Here is a 25,320-nt window from a genome sequence, read left to right on the forward strand (position 1 = left end):
TATCTTCCAGGGTGATATTCTGCTCTAGGAAACCTATATGTACTTTTGTGTGAAATAGTTCAGGTGACTCTCTTAAACACACATGTTGCTTCTCAGGACGGGCTTTCCATGTTTTGAGTCAGATATTCAAGTGAACCAAGTTAGTTTTTGAATTAAGTAGTTTAATAATAAGGGATCTTTTAAACCCTGAAAATACATATTTAGCAAGAAACAGTCTAGATATATGAAATATTCTAGAAAAGGTAGTGGGTTTAGGTATAAAGAAAGATATGTTGTTTATTTGTTGAACTTTGCTCAAATTAACTATAAACCAGCACTAGGTTAACACTCTAGAACTGCCTCATACCTACACCAAATAAATATTAGTTTAAAGATCCTGATTTTGTGAACATTTATGTCACAGACTTTCCATGGGATGTTGGTCAATCACTTTAGCCTAGGTTCTTGTAGGACAGACCACTGAAGAATAGGGCTGCTGGAAGCAACAGCAACCTTTTCGTACTGTGAATCAGAATTCTTCCATATCAGAATTCTTTCATATCTGTCAAGTCCTCTGAGATTTTCCACAGTAGATGTTAGAAAACTCTGGATAACAGAAATTTATTACTATAATAAAATATTATTATATAAATTTAAACTATTAAAATTTATTTCTTTTTAAACTAGATTCCGTCTTTTCTTGTAATCTGTCCTTCCTTTGAATTTCCTACACTCCCTTTTTCCTTTTTCATACTCATTTTCCTCGAAGAGAATATATTTTGTTGCCATAGCAGTACTTCCCTACCTTGCAATTTTATCATAGTGGCTTTCCTTCAGGTTTCTCTAAGCTGCAACTGACACCCACCCAGCAAACACAGGCTCCCCCCACCCCCAAACCTCTTCATTCCTCCAACCTCTCACTAGTTAGGACTCCTCAACAGTCTATCTTTATCTTTAAATACAGACACACTCCAACATACTCTTCCAAAGTACTCTGGGCTAAAAACAGGTGTTAATTAAAAATGCTGATAAGAGTCAGTGACACCTGTTGTTTCACATTTATTTTACTCAACCCTGTCTGTTAAATCCTAGCCTTTATTGCATTAATTCGCTTCTGCTTTTCTTCTTTTCCAGCTTTATCCCTCTCACTCTGGTGATCATGTAAACTTAACAGTATGTCTTGAAAGCTGGGTTTTATTGAGCAAACATATCAGCATGTCTACACACTAAAGACAGCTATATAACAGAGGCCCAGTATCATCGCTGTGGTTAAGGATGAGTTGCTGCCTCTATAATAAATCCCTATTGTATACGTGTGATATCTCTGCAATTTCCAACTGCAGCAGATGGAAATTTGGTATTAAAGTTAAGATGAACAGACCCTTTTCCTCCTTGACTTTCCATGAGGAACAGGGCCAATTCTCCCTCATGCCTGACATTGGATGTGTTTTTTTTAGTGCTAAGACTTCTCAGAGAAAATATATTACCTCGATATTTTCTAAAGCTGGTTGCCTAAAGATAAATATCTACTCACAGAATCATGGTGCAGGGCCAAATTTTGAATCATTTGCTGAGTTACAGATCCATTAGAGTATATTTACTTTTTCTACCGAGGTTTGTCAATAGCCAAATTATTTCTTTGTAATAAAATAATGCAGTGGTAATGGTCATGAAATTCCCACACACAACGACTCAATTACAGCAAATACAGCCACAGGAGAGACAGGCAAGCAATTCTCTGAAACTTTGTATGAATTTTGGCACATTTTTGAGGGACCAAATGGAAAACATCTGAGCATGACATGCTTTTTCTGCACAGCATCGTGTCCAAGAACACAGAACGTAAAAGAGACATTTTGCTCAGACCAAAGGTACACCCGACCTAATCCCCTGCCATCAGCTGGGCGCCAAGCAGGGAATATAAGAACAGGGCAAACATGGTGATACTTCCCTAAGTAGTCTCCTAGTCTCCAACAATTTGTGGTTCAGGGATTTGCTGAGCCAGAGGTGGTTTCTAGGCTGGCGTTCCTCAGTGAATTTCTCTTCTCTGAACCTTGCCTTTGAACTCACATACAATTTTATCATCCACAACATCCTGTGGTAAGGAGGTTCATATTTTAATTACATGTTACGTGAAGAATCACTGTATTTTGAAACTGCCACGTGTTAGCTTTGCTGGATGACCCCTAGTTTTTGTATTAGAAGAAGCAATGAGCAGTCATTTGCTGAGCTCCTCTCTCCCTAACACTCACAATTTAATAGATCTCTATCTCAGCTGCCTCTTCTTTAGGTTGAGGAGTTCTAGTCTATTTAGTCATTCCTTTCACTAAAGCTGTTTCATGCCTTTAATCATCCTGGCTGCCCTTCCTAAACCTTTTTGAGTTCTACTATATCCTTTTACAGATTATGGGACTCCAAAACTACACACAAAATTCAGGTGAACTGAAGTTCACTGTTTTGTTGTCTAGTCCTTTTCTAAGAATTCCTAGCAGGCAATTTGCTTTCTGTGCTTCTGCCGAGCACTGAACTGAGTATTTTATAGTTGTAGAGTTCTAAGACCAAAATTCTTCTTCCAGAATAATATTGAGCTCAGACTGTATCATTTTATACATGAAGTTTGGAGTCATACACACAGTGTGCTTCACTTTGAATTTATTTGTATTTAATTTTATCTTCCATTTTGACACTATGTCACTGAATCCTGTGAAGCCCTTTTGCTGTTCTTCACAGCAGGTCGTATCTTCACTAGTGTTAATAATTTAGTATCATTAGCAAATGCTGGCACCTCACTATTTGCTCCTTTGCCAGGCTACTTATAAGTATAGATCTGCTATGCTTATAATTTCCATTGGTGACCTCCATGACGACTGACCATTTACTCTTACTCTGTTTCTTACCTTTTAATGAATTACTTATCTATGAAAGGGAAGCTTTCCTCTTATCCTGTGGCAGCTTAGCTTCTTTAAGACATTTTGGTGGGAGACCTTCCAAAAAGGTCTTCAATGGTCAAACTTTCATCAGTAGCAGCTGGATATCTATTACTGACATGATTGCCGACATCAAAGAATTCGGAGTTTTAAGACATGACTTGCCTTTACATAAATCCTGCTGACTCTCCCCCAGTACAACGTTATTTGTCTGTACGTTCACACTATTTTTAAAATATAGTTTCTACTAATTTCACTGGTACAGAGTCTGGACTTACAGGGCTATAGTTCTTCAAGGTCTCTCCAGGATGTTTTGAAAACTGACTTAATATTTTCCATGTTCCTGTCCTCAGGTGCTAAGGTCATTATAAATAAGAGGTTATACACCACAGTGTGTATTTCAGATGTTTTATGCTTGACTACCTCTAGAAATTTTGAATTAATTTTACCTAGTGCTGGTCATATATTACTGTTTATCTACCTCTAGTATAATCTTTCTTACTGATACATCAGCACTTACCAGTGTAAACTAAGAAACACCTCCATTCTCTCCTATACTGGCCAGCTGGTCAAAAGGAGATTTTTAAAGACATTGACATGCCTATCTGCTTTTTGTAAACCTTTCTTGATATATATTTTGCTTGTCTTTGTGCCTCTCTCCTTCCATTACAGAAACCATCTGAGCATCTAAGATCTTTCTGTTAACTGGCCAGTAATAATGTGATACAGGAGCTAGACATTTACAGTGCAAATCACTCCATTTATCTTCAAACAGCTTACCTTTACATGGCTAATTTAAGCTAATTAGGGAGGCTTCTTTTATAGTTAATTGATAGGGATAGGCACTGACGTTTGATTCTTCATGCTTATCTTAGACATCTCCCTTCGATGGGATTACTCAACCTTTGGGTGCCCATGTCTTTATACTAACTACAGAGCAAGACTAGATGAGCATGTGAGACATAGAAATTCTATATTATTAAGTCATGAGAGGTGAAGTGCACCCCCAAGACACTACATCCAGTTATTGGACAATTGACTATTGCTGATTTTTGTTCTAAATTTTCCTTATGGTGTTCTTTCCTTGGCAGGCTCTTTGGTTCTGAAGAACCATAAAAGGCAGACCTGCATTTGAAGACAGAAGGCCTAGAGCTGCCTGACTATTCAGTTAGCAATTCCTGGAGGGCACTGGATGGAACTGGGAGAAAAGTCAGAAAAAAAAGTCTGAAAGAGTGGGAGAAAAATCTGATCTGATGAGCTGAGTTCAAAACAGAATGTTGCCAGATGATCCATATACAGTAAAGGGAAGGCTCAGGGTGGGGCTCAGGAGGACTCTGAAGATGAATGGAGAAGAAGTATCTTGGTAAAGAGATGCGACATGAAATACTTAGGAAAGACTTCAAGGAAAAAAAAAATCTTAAATTCAGTTCTCAGTCAGGACCTCAAATTAGAGATTTTTGAGTGTCATTCCAAAAGGAGATACTATTAGTGACTAGGTGGAGTTGATGGGGAGGGAGTAACTGATAACCTGCAAAGGCTGAGGCTGATTTACAGCAGCTGCTCAAGGGTGATGTGTTGTTAAGAACTAATTCTTGATTTTTTTTGTCCATGAATATGGTATGTTTGCATTGTTTCTGCACTCAATGTATGTCCAAAGCCTGTAAGGTTTCAGGGAAATTGCACAGCTGGTGCAGCAGGAAAAAGCTACCTTATGAGGGCAGATTATCAGTTACACAACACAACACAACAGTGGGCTCAGCTTCTGAAAGTAGCAATATCAAAGTCAGATTAACCAGCACGTGGGAATAGGTTTGGCACAAACTACATCAGCCCAGCACAGCTACTCCGTGTTCCTTTTTTCTAGTGCAGTCCCATGGGTGGGGACGTAGCAGAGAACTGGAGGACTTCTGGTACTCTGGGCCACCACACAGCATCTGCTGGTGGCTGTGCGAAATGAGACTGCTATAAAGCAGCTCTGAGACTGCTCCAAGGGTATGGAAGGGGCCATTATTCCCATGCTCCAAGCAATGTCTCTCATTAGGTTGAGGAGCAAATCTCTGACAGGTATTTCTTGCAGTTTATCTTCATGGAATTTTGTTCTCAAGCAATTATGTCATATCATTTGTTATCCCCCCCACCCCAATATTTTTCTCAATATTTCTTACATTGTAATCATCACTAGAGAATTAAATCCTAGAGCTATTCCTGTACCATCAAAGTATCTGCCTGAAATTGAAAACTGTGTTGGAGCTGGTTTAAGAAAAAAAAAATCATTAACTACATAGGACATTCTAAACTTCTACTGAGATATTTAACCTCTTTAACTGCAAAAATAACCTAGTTGCATTAAATAGGTGCCTTTATTTCTTCTTTCTAAAACAGGTCAAGAAGCATGACCAGGGGAATCTTTTCATGTGTAGTTCCATCACAGCAATATAAATTCTCATTTATCAGTCCAATGGTAATATGAAAACCTTTGGTTTTGATCGTTTCCAAAAGATAATAAAAAATGACTCTTCAAAGTCCTCTCCAGAAGGTGCTACTTTAGTCAAAATGCTGCTACTGAACTTACTCCCATAGAGATGAATTCTGTTCATGTGGCCACCATAGAGAACCTGACTGACATCAGTGGTCATTTTATCTGAAGGCATAATTTAATGCCTAATAGGTTACCTTATGAATATAAAAGACATTCTTAGTCCTCAACCATGTCATCATTAATGTTTATACATATTTCGTGACACACTATGTACCAATATAATTATAGATTCTACTTCTAGGGTGCTCTTAAAAAGGATCATAAAAGCTCTTTGCTCACTCTGTCTCTCAGTTCCATACAGTTGGCAGCAGATGGGATTGGGAACTATTCCTATGGAGCTGAGGCATCTTTTTCACCTTTGATTTAGGGTCCTATTTAGGATGGATATACTCACAGTGAATGTCTACTTTGCAGATTGCAGTGAAGTGATACAGGAACCTGCTTACCAAGGGGTAGTTAGTACTGCATTAGTGATGTACCTGCAGGGCAGAAGAGCTTTATTTTAGCTTTTCAAAGGCTATCTTGGACTTAAATGATAACTGACTGTGTCAAGGCATCATGTCTTGTAGTATAGCAATGCACTTTATAACTCTTGAATAGTGAAGTGATTGATAAAAATCAGTACTGGCTGGAAGCAGGTCTTCCCTGATGCTAATGAACATCTACTTTCTCATCTCCTTTAAGAGTGTTTATTTACAAAGAAGCTCCATCAAGTCCTATGTATAAAGTCATATCACTTTATGAAGAAAGTTCTGCACAACATGTAGCTAATTTTTTGCATTTAACTAGTAGCATCTAACACTGAACACTGGGAAGAGTACAACACTTCTGAGAAGATTTGTGAAGGAGGAGAAACAGTAACAGTAAAAACATGGTGAAGGTTCTTATTTTTGGATCCACACAAAGGAAAATCTTTCACGAATCCATCCAAAATTCTACCAGCGAATGTGATCAGAGCTGCACTTTGCTCTTGAAATAAGCAAAAGCACTATGTTACTATTTACAACAGAGCTTTGGTTGGCAGGCAAATATGTTTGTACTATGGGAAAAAAACAAATAACATTATCATAATGAAATTATCAGATGGAAAGGTCCAATTAGTATTTCTCCATGTAGGAAAAAAACCCCAATTCTTAACGTGGGTATTCACAAACATAAAAACAGAATTACAAAGGAGGAAAGGGCACAGCAGAACCACAGAGCTGTGGTTGCATCTTAATTCTGCAACTCCTGCGCTGGAGACTTCACTTTCTAGCCCTGCTTTCTCACTCAAAAATGGAACAAAACAGAGCAGGCATGTGTTTGTGCCTCTGTGTGTGTGTCAAACAAACAAGATAATTTCATGCATTAGAAAATATGACAAGTACAATTTACGAATGCTTGATCAGAGTGAAGCAAAGCCATGAGTCAGCGATGCCACAGTTAACGAGTGAAAAATTATTCCATCCCATTCCATGTTTTGTACATGGATAGATGATGCTGTTAGACAGAGGCGGGAGGTTGTACAGCCACTCCCCCATCACACAAATACACGTAGCAAAAGGGTGGAGGCAAGGAGGTTACAGCTCCCCAAGGCTTCCCAATAAATCCACCTCTGCTCAACATTTTACATAATGATACAATGCATTATATTATTATAAGCAGTGACATCATAATAAAATACCAGAGTGCTACTGAAGTGGCAAGGAACACCTAAGATACATTTCTGTACTTGTAATTCAGTTCCTGTATTTTTTAATTATAGATAAGAATTTAGAGTGAAAATAATTATCCATTCTGTAAATACTGTTGTAATGGATCCCCGGCATATAATTAAGAGGCCTTTAATTTTAATTTTGTATCCTGAACGCCTGTTTTTGGAGGTATTCCATATTCTACATTCAGGGCCTATACCTGCAAAGCTCTAAGCTTCTATTTTAGGGGAAGCTGCAGATGCTGCATGGTTTGCAAATTTAAGAACTTAGCTTTTATAACGATGCATACAAAAAACGTGGCTGTGTCGAACATATTGCAAAGCATTTTCCCTCCTCCTAATTGCGATCTGTTCCAGTTGTGCTGTCAGTATTCCTTTGCCCGTCGCAGGCTGGATGGAGCATCTTCTTTCCAAAGTGCCTGATACCTAAAGAGGGAACCTACCATTGCTGCATCCAGCGTTTTCTAGAAACTTATCTCACTGATGGTAGGAAAATATCTAGCCTATAATCTCAGTGACAATGTGAAAATGCACGTCTCCAGTCATTTGCAACTGGATGTACAACCTTCCAGCCTACAGCAGTGATTAAAATCACTGGCACATGGCTAGGTGAGGATAGCCTTTCTGAACAGGTAACCATGTTTCTCAATTCTAGTAAATACAGACACTCACATCTTTAAAAGTACAACAATAACTGGCACCTTTTTGGCAGACTCAGCAGGCAGGTCAAAGATTGTCTCAGCATGCAGAATGAACTAATATTTCTCTCTCCAGAGTGGGTCCTTCTAGAAAAGGCTTAAGGCAGATTGGTGGGGCATTCAAAGGAAAGCTGGAGAGGGGGGTGAAGACTTTTGTTTATATGAACATTTTTCAGATTTAGATCTAGAAACATTTAAGTGTTTTAATGTTTTAATCTTGTATGCAAGACTCCACCCTTCCCTGTCCATCTCTCATGTGTCTGGTCTCCTCTATAGCCCACCACACATATCCTAAGCTGTCTTCCCCTATTTTGCTCTGTATTCCCACTCTGCCCTCTTTGCAGGACACTGTACATCCCCATGCCTGCCTTTAGGCCTTCATCCCCAATGCCTTCTCTTCTATCACGCTCATAACCCCACTTCCTTCTCTCACTTCCTACCAAACCTCTGAGTTTCTCTCCATTGTTCCTTATCCACCAGATTTAACTTCTGTGCATCTGCTGCTTGCTTTCTCTGAAGCCCAAATGAATTGCAGAAGGCCCTATTCTATGCCAAGAAATCGTTTTTGAATAACAGCCATAATTTTACTGCACATAATTTAGGAAGCACTATGTGTCCTCTACTTCTTGCTGCAATAGGGTACAAAGTGATCACTTTGCTTTTGTCTCCTCATGCTCATACGGGAGTAACAAAATGTTCCCTTAGTGCTGCATCAACTTGGCATTGGCAGTTTACAGGGCTTCTGCATTCAAGTCTTCTTGTTTGGTCATGCAAACACATCTGTTGTAACAAAAAAATTCACTCTGAAGAGATTCATTAGCTATTTGTAATGAGCCTGCATGCACTCAGTGCTAAATGAATAAGGGTAAAAAAGTGAATAAATCAAATTGTAGAACCATAGAATATCCCAAATTGGAAAGGATACACTAGGATCATCGAAGTCCAACTCCTGGTCCTGCACAGGACAGCCTCCAGAATCATACCCTGTGCCTGACAGTGTTGTCCAAACGCTTCCTGATCTCTGTCAGCCTTGGTGTTGTGACCACTTCCCTGGGGAGCCTGTTCCAGTGCCCAGCTACCCTCTGGGTGAGAAACCTTTTCCTAATATCCAACCCAAACTTCCCCTAACAAAACTTCTGGCCATTCCTTTGGGTCCTGTCACTGGTCACCAGAGAGAAGAGATCAGTGCCTGCCCCTCCTCTTCCCTTCACGAGGAAGTCGTAACTGCAATGAGGTTTCCCCTCAGTCTCTTCTTCTCCAGGCTGAACAGATCAGGTGACCTCAGACACTCCTCACAAGGCTTCCCCTCAAGGCCCTTCACCATCTTCGTTGTCCTCCTTTGGACACTCTCTAATAGCTTAATATTTTTCTTACATTGTGGTGACCGAAACTGCACACAATATTCGAGGTGAGGCCACACCCGTGCAGAGCAGAGCGGGACAATTACCTCCCTTGAGGAATGTGAGAAATAGTATCAAAAGCTTTAAAGCTTTACTGAAATCCAAAAAGATTATATCAACTGTCTTCCCTGGATGAACCAGGTGCGTTACCTTGTCTTAAAAGGAAATCAGTTTGACAAGCAGGACTTTCCCCTCATGAAGCTGTGCTGGCTGTGACTAATGACTGTGTTGTCCTTCAGGTATTTGTCAATACCTCCCAGAATAATCTTCTCCATAATTTTCCAGTCACTGAAGTGAGACCGACAGGCCTGTAGTTTCCAGGGTCATCCTTCTTGCCCTTCTTGAAAACTGGGACAATGTTAGCCAGCTTCCAGTCAACTGGGACCTCTCCAGATTCCCACGACAGTTCAAAACCTGAGAAAGGCCTCATAATGACATCAGTCAGCTCTTTGAATATTCTCAGATGAATCCCATCAGGCCCCACAGATTTGTTGGGAACCACCTCAAGCAGCAGGTGCAACACAACTTCAGGTTCAACTTGGAGTTTATAATTCTCACTGGAATGGTCTTCCAGCTCAGGGCACTGGGACCCCCTTAGTTCATCATCAGTGTTGAAGACAAAGAATGCACTAAACATCTCTGCCTTGTCTATGTCCCTGTTTGTGAGGTGACCATCCTCACTCTGTAACAGGCTGATGTTATTTCTGCACTGTCTTTTGCCATTAATATATTTTAAAAAACTCTTTTAATTGTCCTCCCCAGTTCTGTCCAGCTTCAACTCCAACTGAGCTTTAGCCACACACATTTTCTCTCTACAGTGGTGAGCAGCATCTCTGTATTTCTTTCACGTCATCTGACCTTGCTTCCACTGGGTATACACCTTCCTTTTTTGCCTTATCTCCAAAAGAAGATCCCTGCTCAATCAAGCTGGCCTTCTGCCTTGTCTCCTTGACTTCCAACATTTTGGAATGACAAGGATTGAGACAGAGAGCATATAACTGACTTAAAATGTAGGTTTCCTAACCCCCTGAAACAGCCACTGTCTCTGACAAACAGGTAGTGGGAGGAACTCTCCATTTTCAGTGTCCTCAGGCGCATAACATGATGACCTGAAAGGGCAAGAGAATAATTTTCTTCTCACTTTTCCTCCTGTTCTGAACCTACAATTGTAAATGCAGTCCGGCAGAAGTGGTTTGTCTTGCTGGCCTCTCACTGACAGATGTAATAGCAGCAGCTGCAACTTCCATGTGCCTGAATCAGTGAGCATTGTGCCTCCCTATGATCCTCCTAGACATTGCATCATGCCTGGATGGCATTCACTCACCCAGAACCATGGTTTGCCATTCCCCAACAAATCTGTAGTTTTCTCTGCTTAGCCTACATTCAAATCATTCTAGTCACTGAAGAAAACATCTAAAAGGAAATAAACACCAATTAAGGCACAGCCACTTTAATGCAATAATGATCAGCTCTGAACATCATTTCTTTGCTTTCTATCAGATAAATCTCCCGTATTTGAACATTTAATTTTGTACTTAGATTATGTCTTCTGAGATAAGCTTTAAGCATTACCATCTGTTCTGCAGCAATCACACGATCCTATCACTTTGATTCAGCTGAATACAAATCCCTTTGACAACAGGGAAACAGCAAAATAGCACACATTTTTCCCAAAATTGCCACAACTGTAGATTTTTCAAGCGCTGCTTTATGGTGGAGGTAAAATACTCTTCTGCACACCTCCTGTCTGTGCCCCACGCTGTCCAGGCAGCATTCTGACACTGAAGGTTCTTGTTTTAGGAAGGTTGAGTCAGTGTTTCAGCTGCACTCAGCAGCCCCAAGGGCTGGCAGCTTAGCTGGGGCCCCATGCCTCTGCATGCCTGCTAGCACTTGGAAGCAAATCCTGAGTCAGAGGTAATACACCTTTCTCTTGCAGATGTAAGAGCACTATAGTTACACCTCTCAGCAATCTCCAAGGCATTCTTTCTGCATCTGTCCTCCGCAGGCAACTGGCCCACAGCCACCACAAGTTGGCCATCGCCACAACATATCTTCCCTGCTGGTTTCTAGGAGAAAGGCAACAGCAGAGTTTGTGCCCACTGTTATGGCCATGTGTATTAGGAAAACTCCAGTGAAAGGCTGGTGCATGTTATGCAAATATTGGAGCATTCATCTATTTGGAATAATTTCCCCACTGGAATGGATCTGTTTACCAGTAAGATGATCCTCTTCAGACTCAAAGTGTAGAAGACAATATAAAATATTTTTCTTTAAGATTTGAAAAAAAGCACACTGTACTGTCAAAGTAACTTGCAGTTCCTAGCTTTGCCTATGCAGACAATGTATACAATCTGAATGAATCCCTGAAAAAGGGTTCATTGTACGTCTTTTCACTATGTCCATCTACACTCCTTCTCAACAAGGTGTTACAAACGTATCTTTCAGAAGGTAATTCATCCTTATTTTCATCCACTGGGTAATTCTCAGAGGGAATGTTTCAATTATAGTTGTTGTTGAACAAATGAACAGGTTAAACTGCTGCATATTGATAACTGATTGAAATTCAAGCTATTGATTTATTTTGAAGGAAAAATAAAACAATAAACCAACGCACTATAAATTCTAGCTGAATTTGGTATTATCTAAGGTAAGAGCAGCTCCCCTAAGATGACAGACTGAAAAAGTTGAGGCTGTTCAGCCTGGAGAAGAGAAGGTTGTGTGGAGACCTTATAGCAACCTTCCAGTATCTGAAGGGTGTCTACTGGGAAGACAGAGAGGGACTTTCTGTCAGGAACTGTAGTGATAGGATAAGGAATAATGGGTACAACTTGAAAGAGGGGAAATTTAGGTTATATATAAGGAAGAAATTCTTTACTGTGAGGTTGGTGAGGCACTTGGAACAGGTTGCCCAGAGAAGCTGTGGATGCCCTAACCTTGGCACTGTTCAAGGCCAGGCTGGATGGGCCATTGAGCAACCTGGTCTAGTGGAAGGTGTCCCCGTCCACGGTAGTGAGAGGGTTGAACTACATGATCTTTAAGGTCCTTTCCAACCCAAACCATTCCATGATTTTATATAATTTACAGACAAATTCAACATTTCATTTTCTCCTCTTACACGAATGTCACTGAAAATTCACTGAAAATTACTGGAACATCAATTTATATATGAGAACTTTAAAGGTAAGAATAACAAAATGCTCAGATTTCAGTGGTGCAAAGATAGGAATGTCTTGGATCATGCAGCATTCTTTTGTGTTCTAGCAAGGTTTTCTCCAAGTTTGTAAGCTCTTTCAATAGCTAATCTAAAAGTAGTTATTGAATATCAATCTCTCATAAGCATGTTATCTTTTCTCTATCAAGCTAAAAGGGAAAGGGTGATTCATTTTAAGTGTACTGATGACAGAAGAGCTCTGAATAGCACTTTATCTGAAATACTCTATTTGAAAGGACCAAAGTGCAAGTTAAACAAACATTAACAATGAATGCATTTTTGTCAGGGGTGGTCCTCTTGGAAAATGTTAACCACATTAAAGTAGGCAGTTATTGAAATATGCAATTAATTTTAAGCTGATAGAAGTTGAAACTGTCATTCACCTGAGCAGGTGGTGGAAGAACCTTCTTGCGTATCTGCTGATTGGGTCCCTGTACTCCAGCACAGTTGAATCCAAGAGGGGTCTTGTTGGTGCATAAAAGGTTCCAAGGCTTGCCTCAAGCTGTGCTGTGGAGTTCAAACACAGCAGCAATGAAGCAAGGGAATCAGTTTCAATTACAACAGGTTGCTCATGTTTGCAGTCAGTCAAACTCCTCAAACACTGATGAAACGTGATGTTGTTGTAGGACAGATGAAATTAAAATATGACAGATTGTACAAACACAAATGTGCATATAAACTTTCACTTTGAGGCAGAGCTGACAAGGACTTTGAGCAATAAAAGCTATCAAAAGGATAATGAAGTCTATAACACATCAAGTTCTCACCAGCAGCCTACAACTAAAAGTGACTCATAAGAGTAATACAGTCTGAACAAGATTGTCCAGTAGAGATGAACTCTCAATTAGCTCAAATCATCTTTGTCCTCTTAGGCAAACAACAAGGGAGTTTGGTTTTTCAGGGATTATTGTGTTAGGTCAGCAGGTAACAGAACCCTCCTTGTGATGGCCTTGAGGTCTAAGAAACCTCCTTCAGCCCACAGTTCTTTAAAAATTTTAAATAAAAGGGTCTAAAAACCCTAGGGGTTTGACAGCATGTAGTGGTGAGAAACAGGATAACCTCCCTCGTAATCAATAAAATAAAACCTTTTTGTTACACAAGTTCTCTCTGCTTTAAATATTTTCTGACTGATATACTCCACAGCTCAAGCTCTTAGGCATTTTTCTACAATTTTTTATTACAAAATTATAAATAATGCAAGTAAATACACAGTACACTTCTGTGTCCCACATGCTTAGCTGAAAGGAAATTTAATGATCAATAATATTTATGCTATGTGAATTTTGCTTGATAGTTAACAACATAGTACAAGGCCTTGTAGGCAGAATAGGGAGAATTTACTATGTATTTATTCGCTATATATTAACATTGTTTTAAAAGGAAAATATAATGTATTGTCTCATTAGGCAAACAGAATCTCATTGATTTGCTGTTATTAATGTTTGTTTGAACTAGGCATTTCTGTATTTCGTGATAATGGTTCTTTTTTTCCGAGCATAGTTATATTTTACTTTATTAGCTTGATAGCACTATGATGATGACTGTGTTAGTAACACAGGCAAACTGTTAGTAAACTAGTTTTGTGTTATCCTAAATCTAGATAGTAAGATAAGTCGAACTTTAAAGGTATTTTCTTTCAAAGCAGCAGTCAATTTAGATTAAAATAGAAAAACAAGACATACTCTCTTGCCATTGCTGTTTTCTTGACAGCATGTTTTGTACTTCTGAAACATTTCAACCAACATGGAATATGAGTAACTACTAGCACAGTTATAGATTCATCAGATAGCCCAGCTTGATGTTGAAGGCAGGATAAAGATCTCAGAGATAACTGCCCCATCACTATAAATAAAAGACTCCACTGGGTTTTGCTAATAAAAAAGAAAACAAATTACCATGCCAAATTTGTTAGATTCAGATAGAATAACTCCTGGATGGAATAAAATTCTTTCTGCTGTAAACAGTGTTAGGGAGCTCCATGGGGGGAAACACACAAACCTCTGTTTATAACGTACATATTTTTAGAAGAGTTTCACGCTCAGCCCTTTTCACAGGTCCTTTTCAAAGCATGTTTTGTTTAGAATCGACATGTCATGTTTGCAATGCAGAGATTTTTTAAATCAGATCCCACAAAATGGGATAGCTGATGGCTTGGCAGCAATGTAGGACACCTTGGAGTTTTTCTATCATCAAACATGCCAGAATCCTGAGTACTCTTTCTTGCTACAAAAGATGCCTGGTGTCCAGCTGTCTGCCTGCTAGACTGGAGGATAACACCTTCACTAAATCAAGGCACATCAAATCTTGAAGTCTATTGAGTTTCAAGATAGACAGCAAATCAAGAGGAAGGCATCACAACAGGGCTCAGCAGAGATGGGGCTAAACCTAAAATTCATAATTTCTTGTGAGGGACCCCAGCTACTACTGCAGGGGGCCAGATTACAGTGAGGACAAGTGCTTTAATCCTAAAGGAGGCAGCAGAGGATAGTGTATTCAAAGACTTTGTATCTTGTAATGAAAGAATGACCCTTCAAAAGCACCTTAAAAACATATTAAAATCTCTTGTCCCTGTTGCAGGAAAACATCCCTCCTTAAGTTGGTGCTGTCTCAGCATGTACATATAACAAACAATTCAATCCTGTACTGTTTGTCTGTAACATAAGCTACATTTACAGAATGCAGTGAAGTTACAACATATGTATGTTAATGCTACATATTAATGCCTACAGCATATGTATATTAAAATATGCATTATTTTAGTATCACTATTGATACAAACTAAAATGTGGTTAACACATTAGCCCAGATTTTATTGAAATGACTTGTCTACATATGCTATGTGATTATGAAGCACCATAATCTGGCTGTCTCGATACTCACTATTGTCTTCTTTATACAGTCAATAAATATATTGTCATAATCCACATATGAATTACAAAGAGACCACAAAAATACATTAGAAATATAAACAGTCTCTTACCTTCCCTGTCTGGTGTAAGCTTTTGTTTAAGAAGGTGGTTGCAAATGGCACTCAAGCAGATGTAGCACTGATGACCCATTGTGTTCCAGTTCATGGTGTTCAGGACATTAATTGCCTCATGTATCTCATCATAACGAATGTACTGGTGGATAATTTCCACAAGGCCCAGTTGTCCTCTTGTGATCACACCTTTAACAGGAAATATTAAAACCAAAGATAATGGGTTTATACTTTGATACAGAGTATGTAAAACAGTAGCTGACTACTTTTCAGCACAGTTAAAAATAATTGCCACTGTTTAAAATTCAGTTGATGGGTTTCAGTATTAAATTTTTACACGAGGTAGCTCCTTCATATCTTGGTATATTTAGGCTGAGCATGTTTTGGACAGCAGAGAAAAACCATCAGTGAACTTCACACATGAAGGTCGAGCGAATGTAGCCAAAACTCACTGGTGACAACATCATGTAATAAAGTTTGTTTTAGACATGGTAGAAAAAGTTTATTCACAGTTTATCACTATTGTATGGTAGGTAATAAATTAATTTTCACAGCATCTCCTTTCTGTAGGGAAATACTGCTGAAGAACACTAAAACCCAGCATTTGTGTCACACAAACGTACCTGTGTATACAAGTGTACAGGAGCTCCAACTTCAAAGTAACTGTTACTCAATTAGTCTCCCCAATGCAACGGCTCTGGAACCTACCTCTAGCTTGGTAATATTCTCTAAGTGAAGCATTTTTACTGTGAGGAGATATCATGAAGTTACCAACACCTAGAGACCTTTGAATTACGGTTGTACACGAAACCAAGAACAAGTTTGCCATAAGAATGCTTCTTGACTTGCAGATCTCAGCTTCTGAGCAGAAAAGGTGTCTGAAATGCTGCAGAAAGTAATGTTATTTATTGTCTCTGACTAGCCAAATGATCATGTAACATAGGCCACACGTGGCATTTTAGCAAGTCTTGCTCACTCTGATAGAGTATTCTTTATCAGTACTCCTCCAAATATTAGAAAGAGACCAGAATAAATTTACTTTTTCTTTCTCTTTAAATGAAAACATTATGTTTTTTTTTTATTTTCCCAATTTATATTCTGATCTTGTTTGTAAAAACTAATTTTAAGGAAAACGTTCTGATGAGAAAGGGAACAAGATGATTTTCAATATTGATATTAAAGCCATACGACTCGCTGGGGAAAACAAAGTCTGATAACAGAGAAAAGCAGACCTGATATATATAAAACATACCTCACATAACTTTCATAAATGTTGTTGTGAATATTGCTTGTGATGCAAAATAAGAATTGAGGAAAATAAAAAGTGAAGAAAAACATCTGACTATATCTTGAGGAGAAGTAACCTGCTAAGAACTTGCATATACAGATCTGATGCTTTGGGGGGCATATTTATATTTTGTAACAGAGAAATACTTAATTTTTTTAGCATCAGCTAAGAAAAGACATGGTTTTCTAATGTATTTGCATGTATTATAGCCTGTGGACATTACAATGTGTAATAGCCACGTTTAACCTGTTAATATATAATAGTTATGGCAGACTTTATTCTTCCTAAATGTTTAGTGTTTTTAAAGTATTACAGAAGCTGGGCAATCTTCACATTAACAACTAAGTGAAGGTGAAAATATTTATCTTCATGTTAATTAAATATAATATTATATTTTAAATGCCTTTTGAGGCCAGCAATGCTGAACCACTGGCATGAGTATCACATTTGGCCTTATCCAGGCTCTAGGCTGACATCAATGACAAGAAGCTACAACGCTTTTGGAAATGAGTTTGGCATTAGACACCAAAGATATCTGCCATTAATGTTTGAAGGTATATTTTATATGAATCTTTTCCTGAAATAAAACTGGATAGACAGCACAATGGAGAATTCAGAGAACTTGCCCAAAATCATAATATAGCTGGAAGTTAAAAACATATTTGCTTATTCTCACTGACATAGTTTCTTAACATACTTCTGTGGGAAACCATTCCAAGCCATGTGTTAATTATGAAGTTTATTTCACTCCTGAATGCCTGTCTGGGTCTTGCTGTCATGGACCCCTATATGTTCTGTATAACTTATATTTGCATTATTTCTTAAACAGCACAGACCTAAAAACTGCTGAGGCTGTGAAGAAGGGCTCGCTAAGCAACACAGTTACTTCGGTAGTGTGGCAAACTAAGCAGAAGAAGTGTAAAGCTGAAAACCAGGATGAAATAGAGAACAGCATATTTTTGCACAGTGGACTACAAAGAGGGAGGGAGGGAAGGAGGGAGACAGCTTTGCCTTCTTCCTAGAAGAGATTTTATAGTAATTATACAGAATGAATTTTAAAATGTGATAACTTTCAGCTGTAGAGGTCAACATCTTCCCATTTGGATGCTTGACTTCTCCTGGGTGGTGCGCTTCCAGGCAACCTGCTTGGGAAAAAGAGGTGACAGCCAACTCACTGCCTAATTGATTTAGGAACGGTGCCCAGGGAGACAGTCCAATTAAGTTTACAAGCTGCAATTAGCAGGAAAGGCCTCTAAATCCCTGTACTGAGAGCCTGCTTGCGTTGGTAAGAACATAAATGTGCTAAAGATAGCAAGGGGAAAGCTGTGCTTTCTGGAAAGCTGTTGTGAGAAAACCTCACAAGGGAGGACTGAAGAAAAGCAAGGTAGAGGTGGGTAGAGTGCCTCCTGCTCAACTCCATCCCAGCCAAAATCAGGACTCAGATAATTTAGAGGGTTTGTTTTTTTCAAATGGCCAACATGCACAAAAACATCAAATAGCTGCTATAATTAGTGTTCTGGGGTACTCTGCAACTATTAAACCTGTCACTGAACTTAATGCAGCTAATTATCTCAAAATAAATGATAACCTGCAAACAGGTCTTTTAATAGTTTTTTTGGACAACAGCAATAATCCTGATCAGCTCTTTTAAAATTACACAACTAGAAGTCAATCCAACATTTTTGTGTTGCAAACATCTCATTATATTAATTTACCTTTTTGCAGTGCCATGCTTGGTTAAGTTTTATTAATTCAGTCTTTCAAATTCTTAGGTCTGTGGTACTTTTAGTCAGGTTATCCCACACCAAAGTACATGTGTGTCTCATTAAGTAAAGAAATAAAGTCGATTTTCAAATCTTACTGGCAACTAGGTTGCTATTTTGGTTTTTTTTTGGGGGGTTGTTTGTTTTTCTTTAAAAAAGGCTTGTTTCTAATCTCAATAGCTTTATACAAAAGAATCATTAAAAACACCCATGAAGATCTATAGAGGCAATCTTGTTTTCTTGGACAATGGGCAAAATGGTGAAATTTTCCAGGATGGCTGTCTGCCCCGCTGAAACACCGGCTTGGGAATCAGAGGGTTTAAGAATGATTGTTTTTTTAGCCCTCACAGTGGATTTACACCACCATAACTTGCCTGACTTGAATGAAATGAATACAGTTCTCACTGATGAGCCACTGCAGGGGTTTTATTCTTAGTTCAGCCACTGACTCGCTGTGTAACTCTTGGAAAGCCCTTTAGCTTTCCTTTTCTGCTTCTTGTTATTCTGCTTATAAGAGGAAGATAGTTGTGGGTTTACTCTTTCAGAGTCTCCTTACACCTAAAATGAGAAGTGCTATATAAATTCTAAAATTAGTATTATTAATTCTTTTATTCACAAGTCCTTGCAAATTAGTTGAGAGACCAAACTTCTCTGAAAGTTATGAAGAACTTTCTTCTTCTGTGAAAAGTCTTCAAGGAAAGAAAAGATGCAACTTCATGTACTGAAGCTAGAATAAGAGAGTACTGGGACAAATGTACATCATACACACAAAAAAGTCATTTGGGAAAGAAATAGCATTACTATTCTATTATTAAATATGGATTATTTTAGCTTGTTAGGGCTATTGCTACAGAATGAATACAATTCCTAAAGTTATATACTATAGATTAAAGGAATTTTCCATATGATAAATTGTTATGCTTTATTAGAGTAATGGGGAACATGATGGGATGCCAACCTGACAACAGATTGGGGTCCTATCCTGTCCGACCCCATATGAAAAGGTATTAAGTCATTGTGAAACAGATGAAGAACTCCTTGGTTCATATCTTCAGATATTGTTGGAACAATTTGCTTTTAAGGCTATGGTCCCATATATCTAAAATTAGAGTGCTTCAAACTATAAAAACCTTGTGGGGTACAGATGTTTCCTTGAGAGCTCAAGGTTCACCATATGCACTTAGGAACTTACCAAGTTTAAAGTGAAGTACTCCCAAGGGTCCTTTGTCGAATCTAACCAACAAAAGATCATGAATATCAGTGCTGTCAGGGCTGACACACGCAACTGGAGGGGCAGCCCACTGGATCTGGATGAGGCTGCTAGGCACCTCAAAGTGTTTACTGCATTGCAAAGTTGCCTCAGGTGAATAGTCTTGTGCCAAGAGCTGAATTTTAACGGGGGACAGTGCTGTGTCAAAAAGCTGCAGCTCCCCTTGAGAGCTGCCGACCACGAATACGGCCCCGGCGGGGTGGTAGGTCATCACAGCAGGCAGCAGTTCTGCCTGGGCTAACAGAGTTACTTGGTTGTAGGCTTCATACAGAATTATTGATGAGTCTTCACAGCCCAGGACTAGTTTGTCTTCTGTAACATCCCTGCAGCAGCTGATGGCCCTGGATCGCAGCGGTATCCTGGTGACGGCTGCACACTGGATTTTGTTCCTGAGGCACTTGTAGACGCAGCTGTCGGCCATGGGCTCCTTGGCTGCTGACACCGAGTGCTCCACTGTGTGCACCTGGTAAGGCTGGTGAGTGCTGAAGCTGGCATGGAGGGGATCCCATTCCGTACGGACAAAACTCAGAACCTGAAAAAAAATCCAAGAGGTTTTGGTAGACGTTTGTAGTAATTTACACTTACTTTGATGATTTAAAAATAGGCGACTGCAAATACGTTTTCTTGTGGGTCAGTAAGTAAAACAAATATGCATTCTTTAGAATCTACTGTTTTACCTTCTAAAAGGTTTACTCATTTAATTTAAAAAACCCCTGCAATATAGTTTGAGTTGTATTTGTTTGTCTAGACCTATATAATAGGTTAGCAGAATAGAAGATAAAAGAGAGGACGGTCTTAACAACATTAGTAAGAGGGAAAATGAGCAGAATATCAGAATAACTGATTATTCACAAGGGTGGTAGGGGAGAAATCCCAAAATTACTGAAAAAAATCTATAATAGATTACTCTGAGCATCATGTGTAGATGCAGGGCCATGGTAACAGAAAATACTACACTGTAGTGGTAGAAACAATGGCATGTTTAAACAACATCTACTGTATATTGCCAAATGAGTAGGTGGTAGATGTTCTTTGGTGCCACATAGCTTTAGATGCAGAATAGATGAATTTGTGATAGCAGAAAAGGGAGGATCATTATGGGGTGCTTGAAAGTTGAATGAACTGGAAGAAGAACACAAAGGCCTAATGTGATAAAAGACACCAGCTGGCAAAGAGCAAGAATCTGTAGTGTGGAAACATGGGAAGTACCATAAAGTGGGGGAGACAACAGTGGAGACAGTGAAGATTCATGTCCTATGATATTTGCGTTTGAGCGAGAGGTGGTGTAGAGGATATGAACAGGGAAACCGTGGGAGAAAAACCAGCTGTAAATAAGATGCAAATGAGCTTATGAAAAACTATTTCTCTGAAAGAGAGAGAAAACCCATGTCTCTAGCATAATGAGAGTAGTGCAAGTCAGTCAGAAACTTGCTAGTGTTTGTTCATGCAGAAATAAAGAGTGAAAGGAAAATGTCAGCCTGAGTCGAACCCCGCCCTCAGGTGCACCCACAGCAATCTTCACACTATAGATTAAAGCTGCTGACCTGCCACAAATTTTGGAAGCCCCTTAAGTTCAGGTGGTATGAAAGCACCTTTTACGCAGAAAGGGGTAAAAAGTGTGATTAAAAGACAGAGAGAGGACGAGGAAGGAAAGCTGGAAATTTCAGGTTGAAAACAGAAATGCACACATAATGTTAGAGCAATTTAAATTTGTTTTCCACAGATCACAAGAGCAATGGAACACATAATTTAGCCTTTCATCCTGCAAAAGAGAATAAGAAATTTAGATTTTTTGGCATACCACCCATTACTTCAGAAGTAACTGATAAGTTTATAAACAAGCTATTTGGGACGTTGATCGGGCTGATTAGGATGTTTTGTTCTGACACTTTACTTATTTTGTCAGCAAAAGGGTTTCTCATTCAAAAGAAAGAAAAAAAGGATTATTGCAGTTCTCTGGCTGGAAACCAGCTGACAGTTAATACAAAAGTCTTTGCTACTTTTAAGATGAGTAGCATGCAGAGAACCACTTAATGCAAAAGCACCTAATACAGAAGCCGATGCATCCAACCTGTGAAAACCTCACCAACCAATTTCAACATAGTGACCAACGAAAATGTATATCAAAGAGGAAATAAATTATTACATTATTTATATAGTCTGAAAAAACATTTTCTCACCTCAATCATTCCCTCAACAATGACTTAGCCTCCTAAACTAGGCATTTTATGCCCACAAAATGTTGCAGTGGCTACTATGCAGATGTTAGAGCTGCTGAAGTGTGTTTATTAGGGTGTTAAATTGCTTAGCAAGGAAACTCCTGAAAGAGGTTATTGTGGACAAAGGATTACTGTGACCACAGCGTTCTCTAACCCCAAATAAAGACAAAGCGAAGTGGTATTGTTTGTTCTGCAGTTTTTCCTAAGAGTATGTACAGAGACCCAGGTAGTTCCCTTTCAAATGTGTGAAACAGAAGTCTTGCCCAAGCAAGTCTTCAAAGCTTCCATAACTTCAGTGAAATGAGCCTTGAGGCCCTGTGGGACTCAGATTTCTGTCTTCCTGTGGCAGGTTTCAACGCACTGCATTATTTAGTTACATATTTTGACCCCAAACCAGTGTTTTTCTCTGGATATCTCCTCACAAGCTGCAAGAAAGTCCTGAAGATCCACACAATAATTGAGCCTATGAGAGATGGAAGCCTGAAAGCACTATTCAATTCTGAAGATAGGCTGGCCTTGAAGGTTAAGACAATAGAGAATAAAATATGTGAAACATGGATTTCACAACTCCATAGGAGTGACTGGTGGAAAAAAGCAATGGAAACAGTCACAGAAAAATAAATGTTGCCATATGATTGTTTGAGAGTCAGCACCCAAATTTCATAATTTTGTTCTGCCTTCTTAGAGCAAAAGTAGGACAAAATGATGGCCACTACTTTGAATTCAAAAGAAAGTAAAATCTTGCATTTTGGAAGGCTAATCTAATGAGTTTTGAGATGAGAAGCTTCCTAGCTTCACATAATTTTGAGAGCAAATCCTTGAAATGAAGTCTCGGGTAGGGGCTGGTTGATGTATACAACACAATTCTAAACTAGGAAAAAGTTCCTGCGAGGAGAGAAAGACTATTTGCTGCCTTTCAAAACATAAGTTTTGGCATAATGTTTAAACACATAAGGCTTAAAGGAAACTTTTCTAGACATTACTGTTCATATTCTGGCTGAAAACAAGAGAAACATTTCTCCTTAGATTGGATCTCATGCATCAGTGGCCTCATGTGCCTCTTGCAGGAAGAGTATCAAGCTGAGAGACCTCTTTGTTCTGGCTTCCAGTTTTACTGAATGTAACTGCCACTTTGCATTCTGAAGGAGAAAAAATGGATATTCACTTTCATCTCAGAGGGAAGATTTGAGTTTCTCTGTCAGAAGTTACTTTTATTATTCATTCTGCATGCCGCTAACTGGAAAAGTAAAGCAGAGAGACATACAGCTACAGAAACATGTTAATAAGGCTAAGATAATGCTTTCGAAAGATAAGAAGTCTAATAATCAAAACTTTTTTTTCCCCCAAGAAGATGGTATTCTGCCAACTGTTCTTCTATCTGGTAAGCAGCCACATGCTAGTATATGTAGTGCACATAGTGATTTAGCAGTCCATTTAAAGGAATCCAGTGGTTTCCTTCCTGGTAAGCAGCAGTTCTCTGGAACTTCATTGAAAGAGTTAACAAATCATTTACGTAGGGAATGGAGAAGCAAAAACTGGAGGAGTTTCCTCAGAAATGGGTAGGACAATTGTCAGATATGTGGAGGAGGGGATATGGCAGTGGATCTGAAAACACTGAGCTGTAAGATCACATGGCAGGGTATATAGTTCTTCCAGTGTTAAGTACTTTCCATAAATCTTAGGCTAAGCACTTAGCCTTGGATTTCCAGGAAAGATTTCTGGAAATACTTTGCGTGAAGTAAAACCAATTACTTTGTGGAAAAGAAATACATAAATAATTTAAAAAATGTAAAAGTCCCTTTTACATGCAGTACCTGCATTTAAATACAGTTCACATAATTTATACATATTTCCCTTATTGATGTGGCAGTCATGCACCACTACTGCACATCTATATTGTCTTCCCCTTGCAGTACTGACCTGGGCTCTGCGTCAGCTCATCAGCAGGATGAGGGATGCTACAATGCCAGGCTCTCAAATCCCAGAGTCAGGAATCATAAGAATCCAAGTAAAGGAATCTCTTAATGTTTATAAATAAGGGCCCTGAACTATGCTAGTTAAAACTCTTTCATTTTATGTTTGAAAAAAATAATAGCACTAGTTTGTGTGGGCAGTATCATTCTTCTCAGTGCAAATCTTTGAACACTGAATATTGAAGTATTTTGCATAGAATACTGGGAAAGGATAAAGTCCACATATCAAAACAAGTAAGAGTTTTAACCAGTAGTTCTTAAGCAGAAAATTGGCTTACCAGGCAGATGAAAAAAGAAAACAAAAGAAACAGAGAAATAAGCTTGCTGTGACTGAATTGTGTGTCTTTCAGATGAGAAAAAAATGTTTGATTTATTTTATGGATGTTAAAAAAGTGCTTATTTAATTTCACACAGTGAGGATCCAAATAACAACAAACATTTTAATTAGAAACATAAAGTGGGACGTGCGGTGCACACTAGAGTAAAATAGTTCTAAATACAGCACTGTGAAGATGAAAGGAAAAAACCCACCCTATTTCAAAACCTTTCTAAAATAAAAATGCAAGGCTCCTACTCTAGGTTACTTCTTCGGCTGCATTGTGTCTACAGTCCTACATTCAATCTTATTATTTAGATCTCCAGTCAACATTTGTTCTTATTTTCTTTCAAAATTTATCATCATCATCATCTTCATCCCATATTATTCATTGCACTTCTAACCCAATGTGACATGGAGGATTTTACATTCTTTGCTGTATGTGTGTGAGAGGTATTTCAGCCATTCAGTCACACACGGTGGATGTTTTTCTGAGCACTACAGTAACCGTAGGACAGGGCACACAGAAAAGATCTGCTGTGTTTTTTCACAAATCTGAGGTGCAATGTGGATGCAATAACCTAAATATTTTCTCTTGGGAGAAAAAAAAATAACATTGTCTCTTGGGGAAACTATTTTTTTCCACAAGGTTGAAGTATAATTTCAGTCATTCACACTAGCACTAAATGGAGTGAAAATAAACATGGCAAAGACAAATGCAAAGTACTACAGTAACTGAGCCCTGGCATCAGCACCTCCTGTTAATTTTTGTTTGCAGAATAAAGTTCATGTTGATTTTAAATGGACTTTCTCTCAAAGCATTTAATCCAAAGATGATTTCACATCAGATCCTTTTTATTCATAGTAAATTGTTTGAAATAATTTCTGGAAGGTTCCTCTTCTGGTCTTGAAAACAAAACACCAGCATTATCTCCACAGGGAAACAATTTAAATAACATCCTTGATCACTGATACTTTAATATAGAAAAAACAAAACAAACAAACACCAAATAATTAAATGAATAAATTAGAGAATGGATGAGTTTACTGGAGGAAACCAATGC

General features: G+C 38.7%; 1 protein-coding gene across 4 annotated transcripts in view; it reads right to left on the reverse strand.

Moving 5' to 3' along the window:
* WDPCP (WD repeat containing planar cell polarity effector) overlaps positions 1-25,320 on the reverse strand; it is a 148,745-nt gene that overhangs the window by 53,450 nt on the left and 69,975 nt on the right. For all 4 annotated transcript variants that reach the window (XM_027694899.1, XM_027694898.1, XM_027694901.1 and 1 more), the window contains exons 11-13: positions 19,671-20,280; positions 15,428-15,616; positions 12,831-12,954 (exon numbers count right to left, since the gene is read on the reverse strand). In XM_027694899.1, the coding sequence (XP_027550700.1) occupies positions 12,831-12,954; positions 15,428-15,616; positions 19,671-20,280 (923 nt within the window). The remainder of the gene's footprint in view (positions 1-12,830; positions 12,955-15,427; positions 15,617-19,670; positions 20,281-25,320) is intronic.

The sequence above is a fragment of the Neopelma chrysocephalum genome, unplaced genomic scaffold (genome assembly GCF_003984885.1).
Source record: "Neopelma chrysocephalum unplaced genomic scaffold, ASM398488v2 Primary Assembly neopelma1_99, whole genome shotgun sequence".
Lineage (NCBI taxonomy): Eukaryota > Metazoa > Chordata > Aves > Passeriformes > Pipridae > Neopelma > Neopelma chrysocephalum.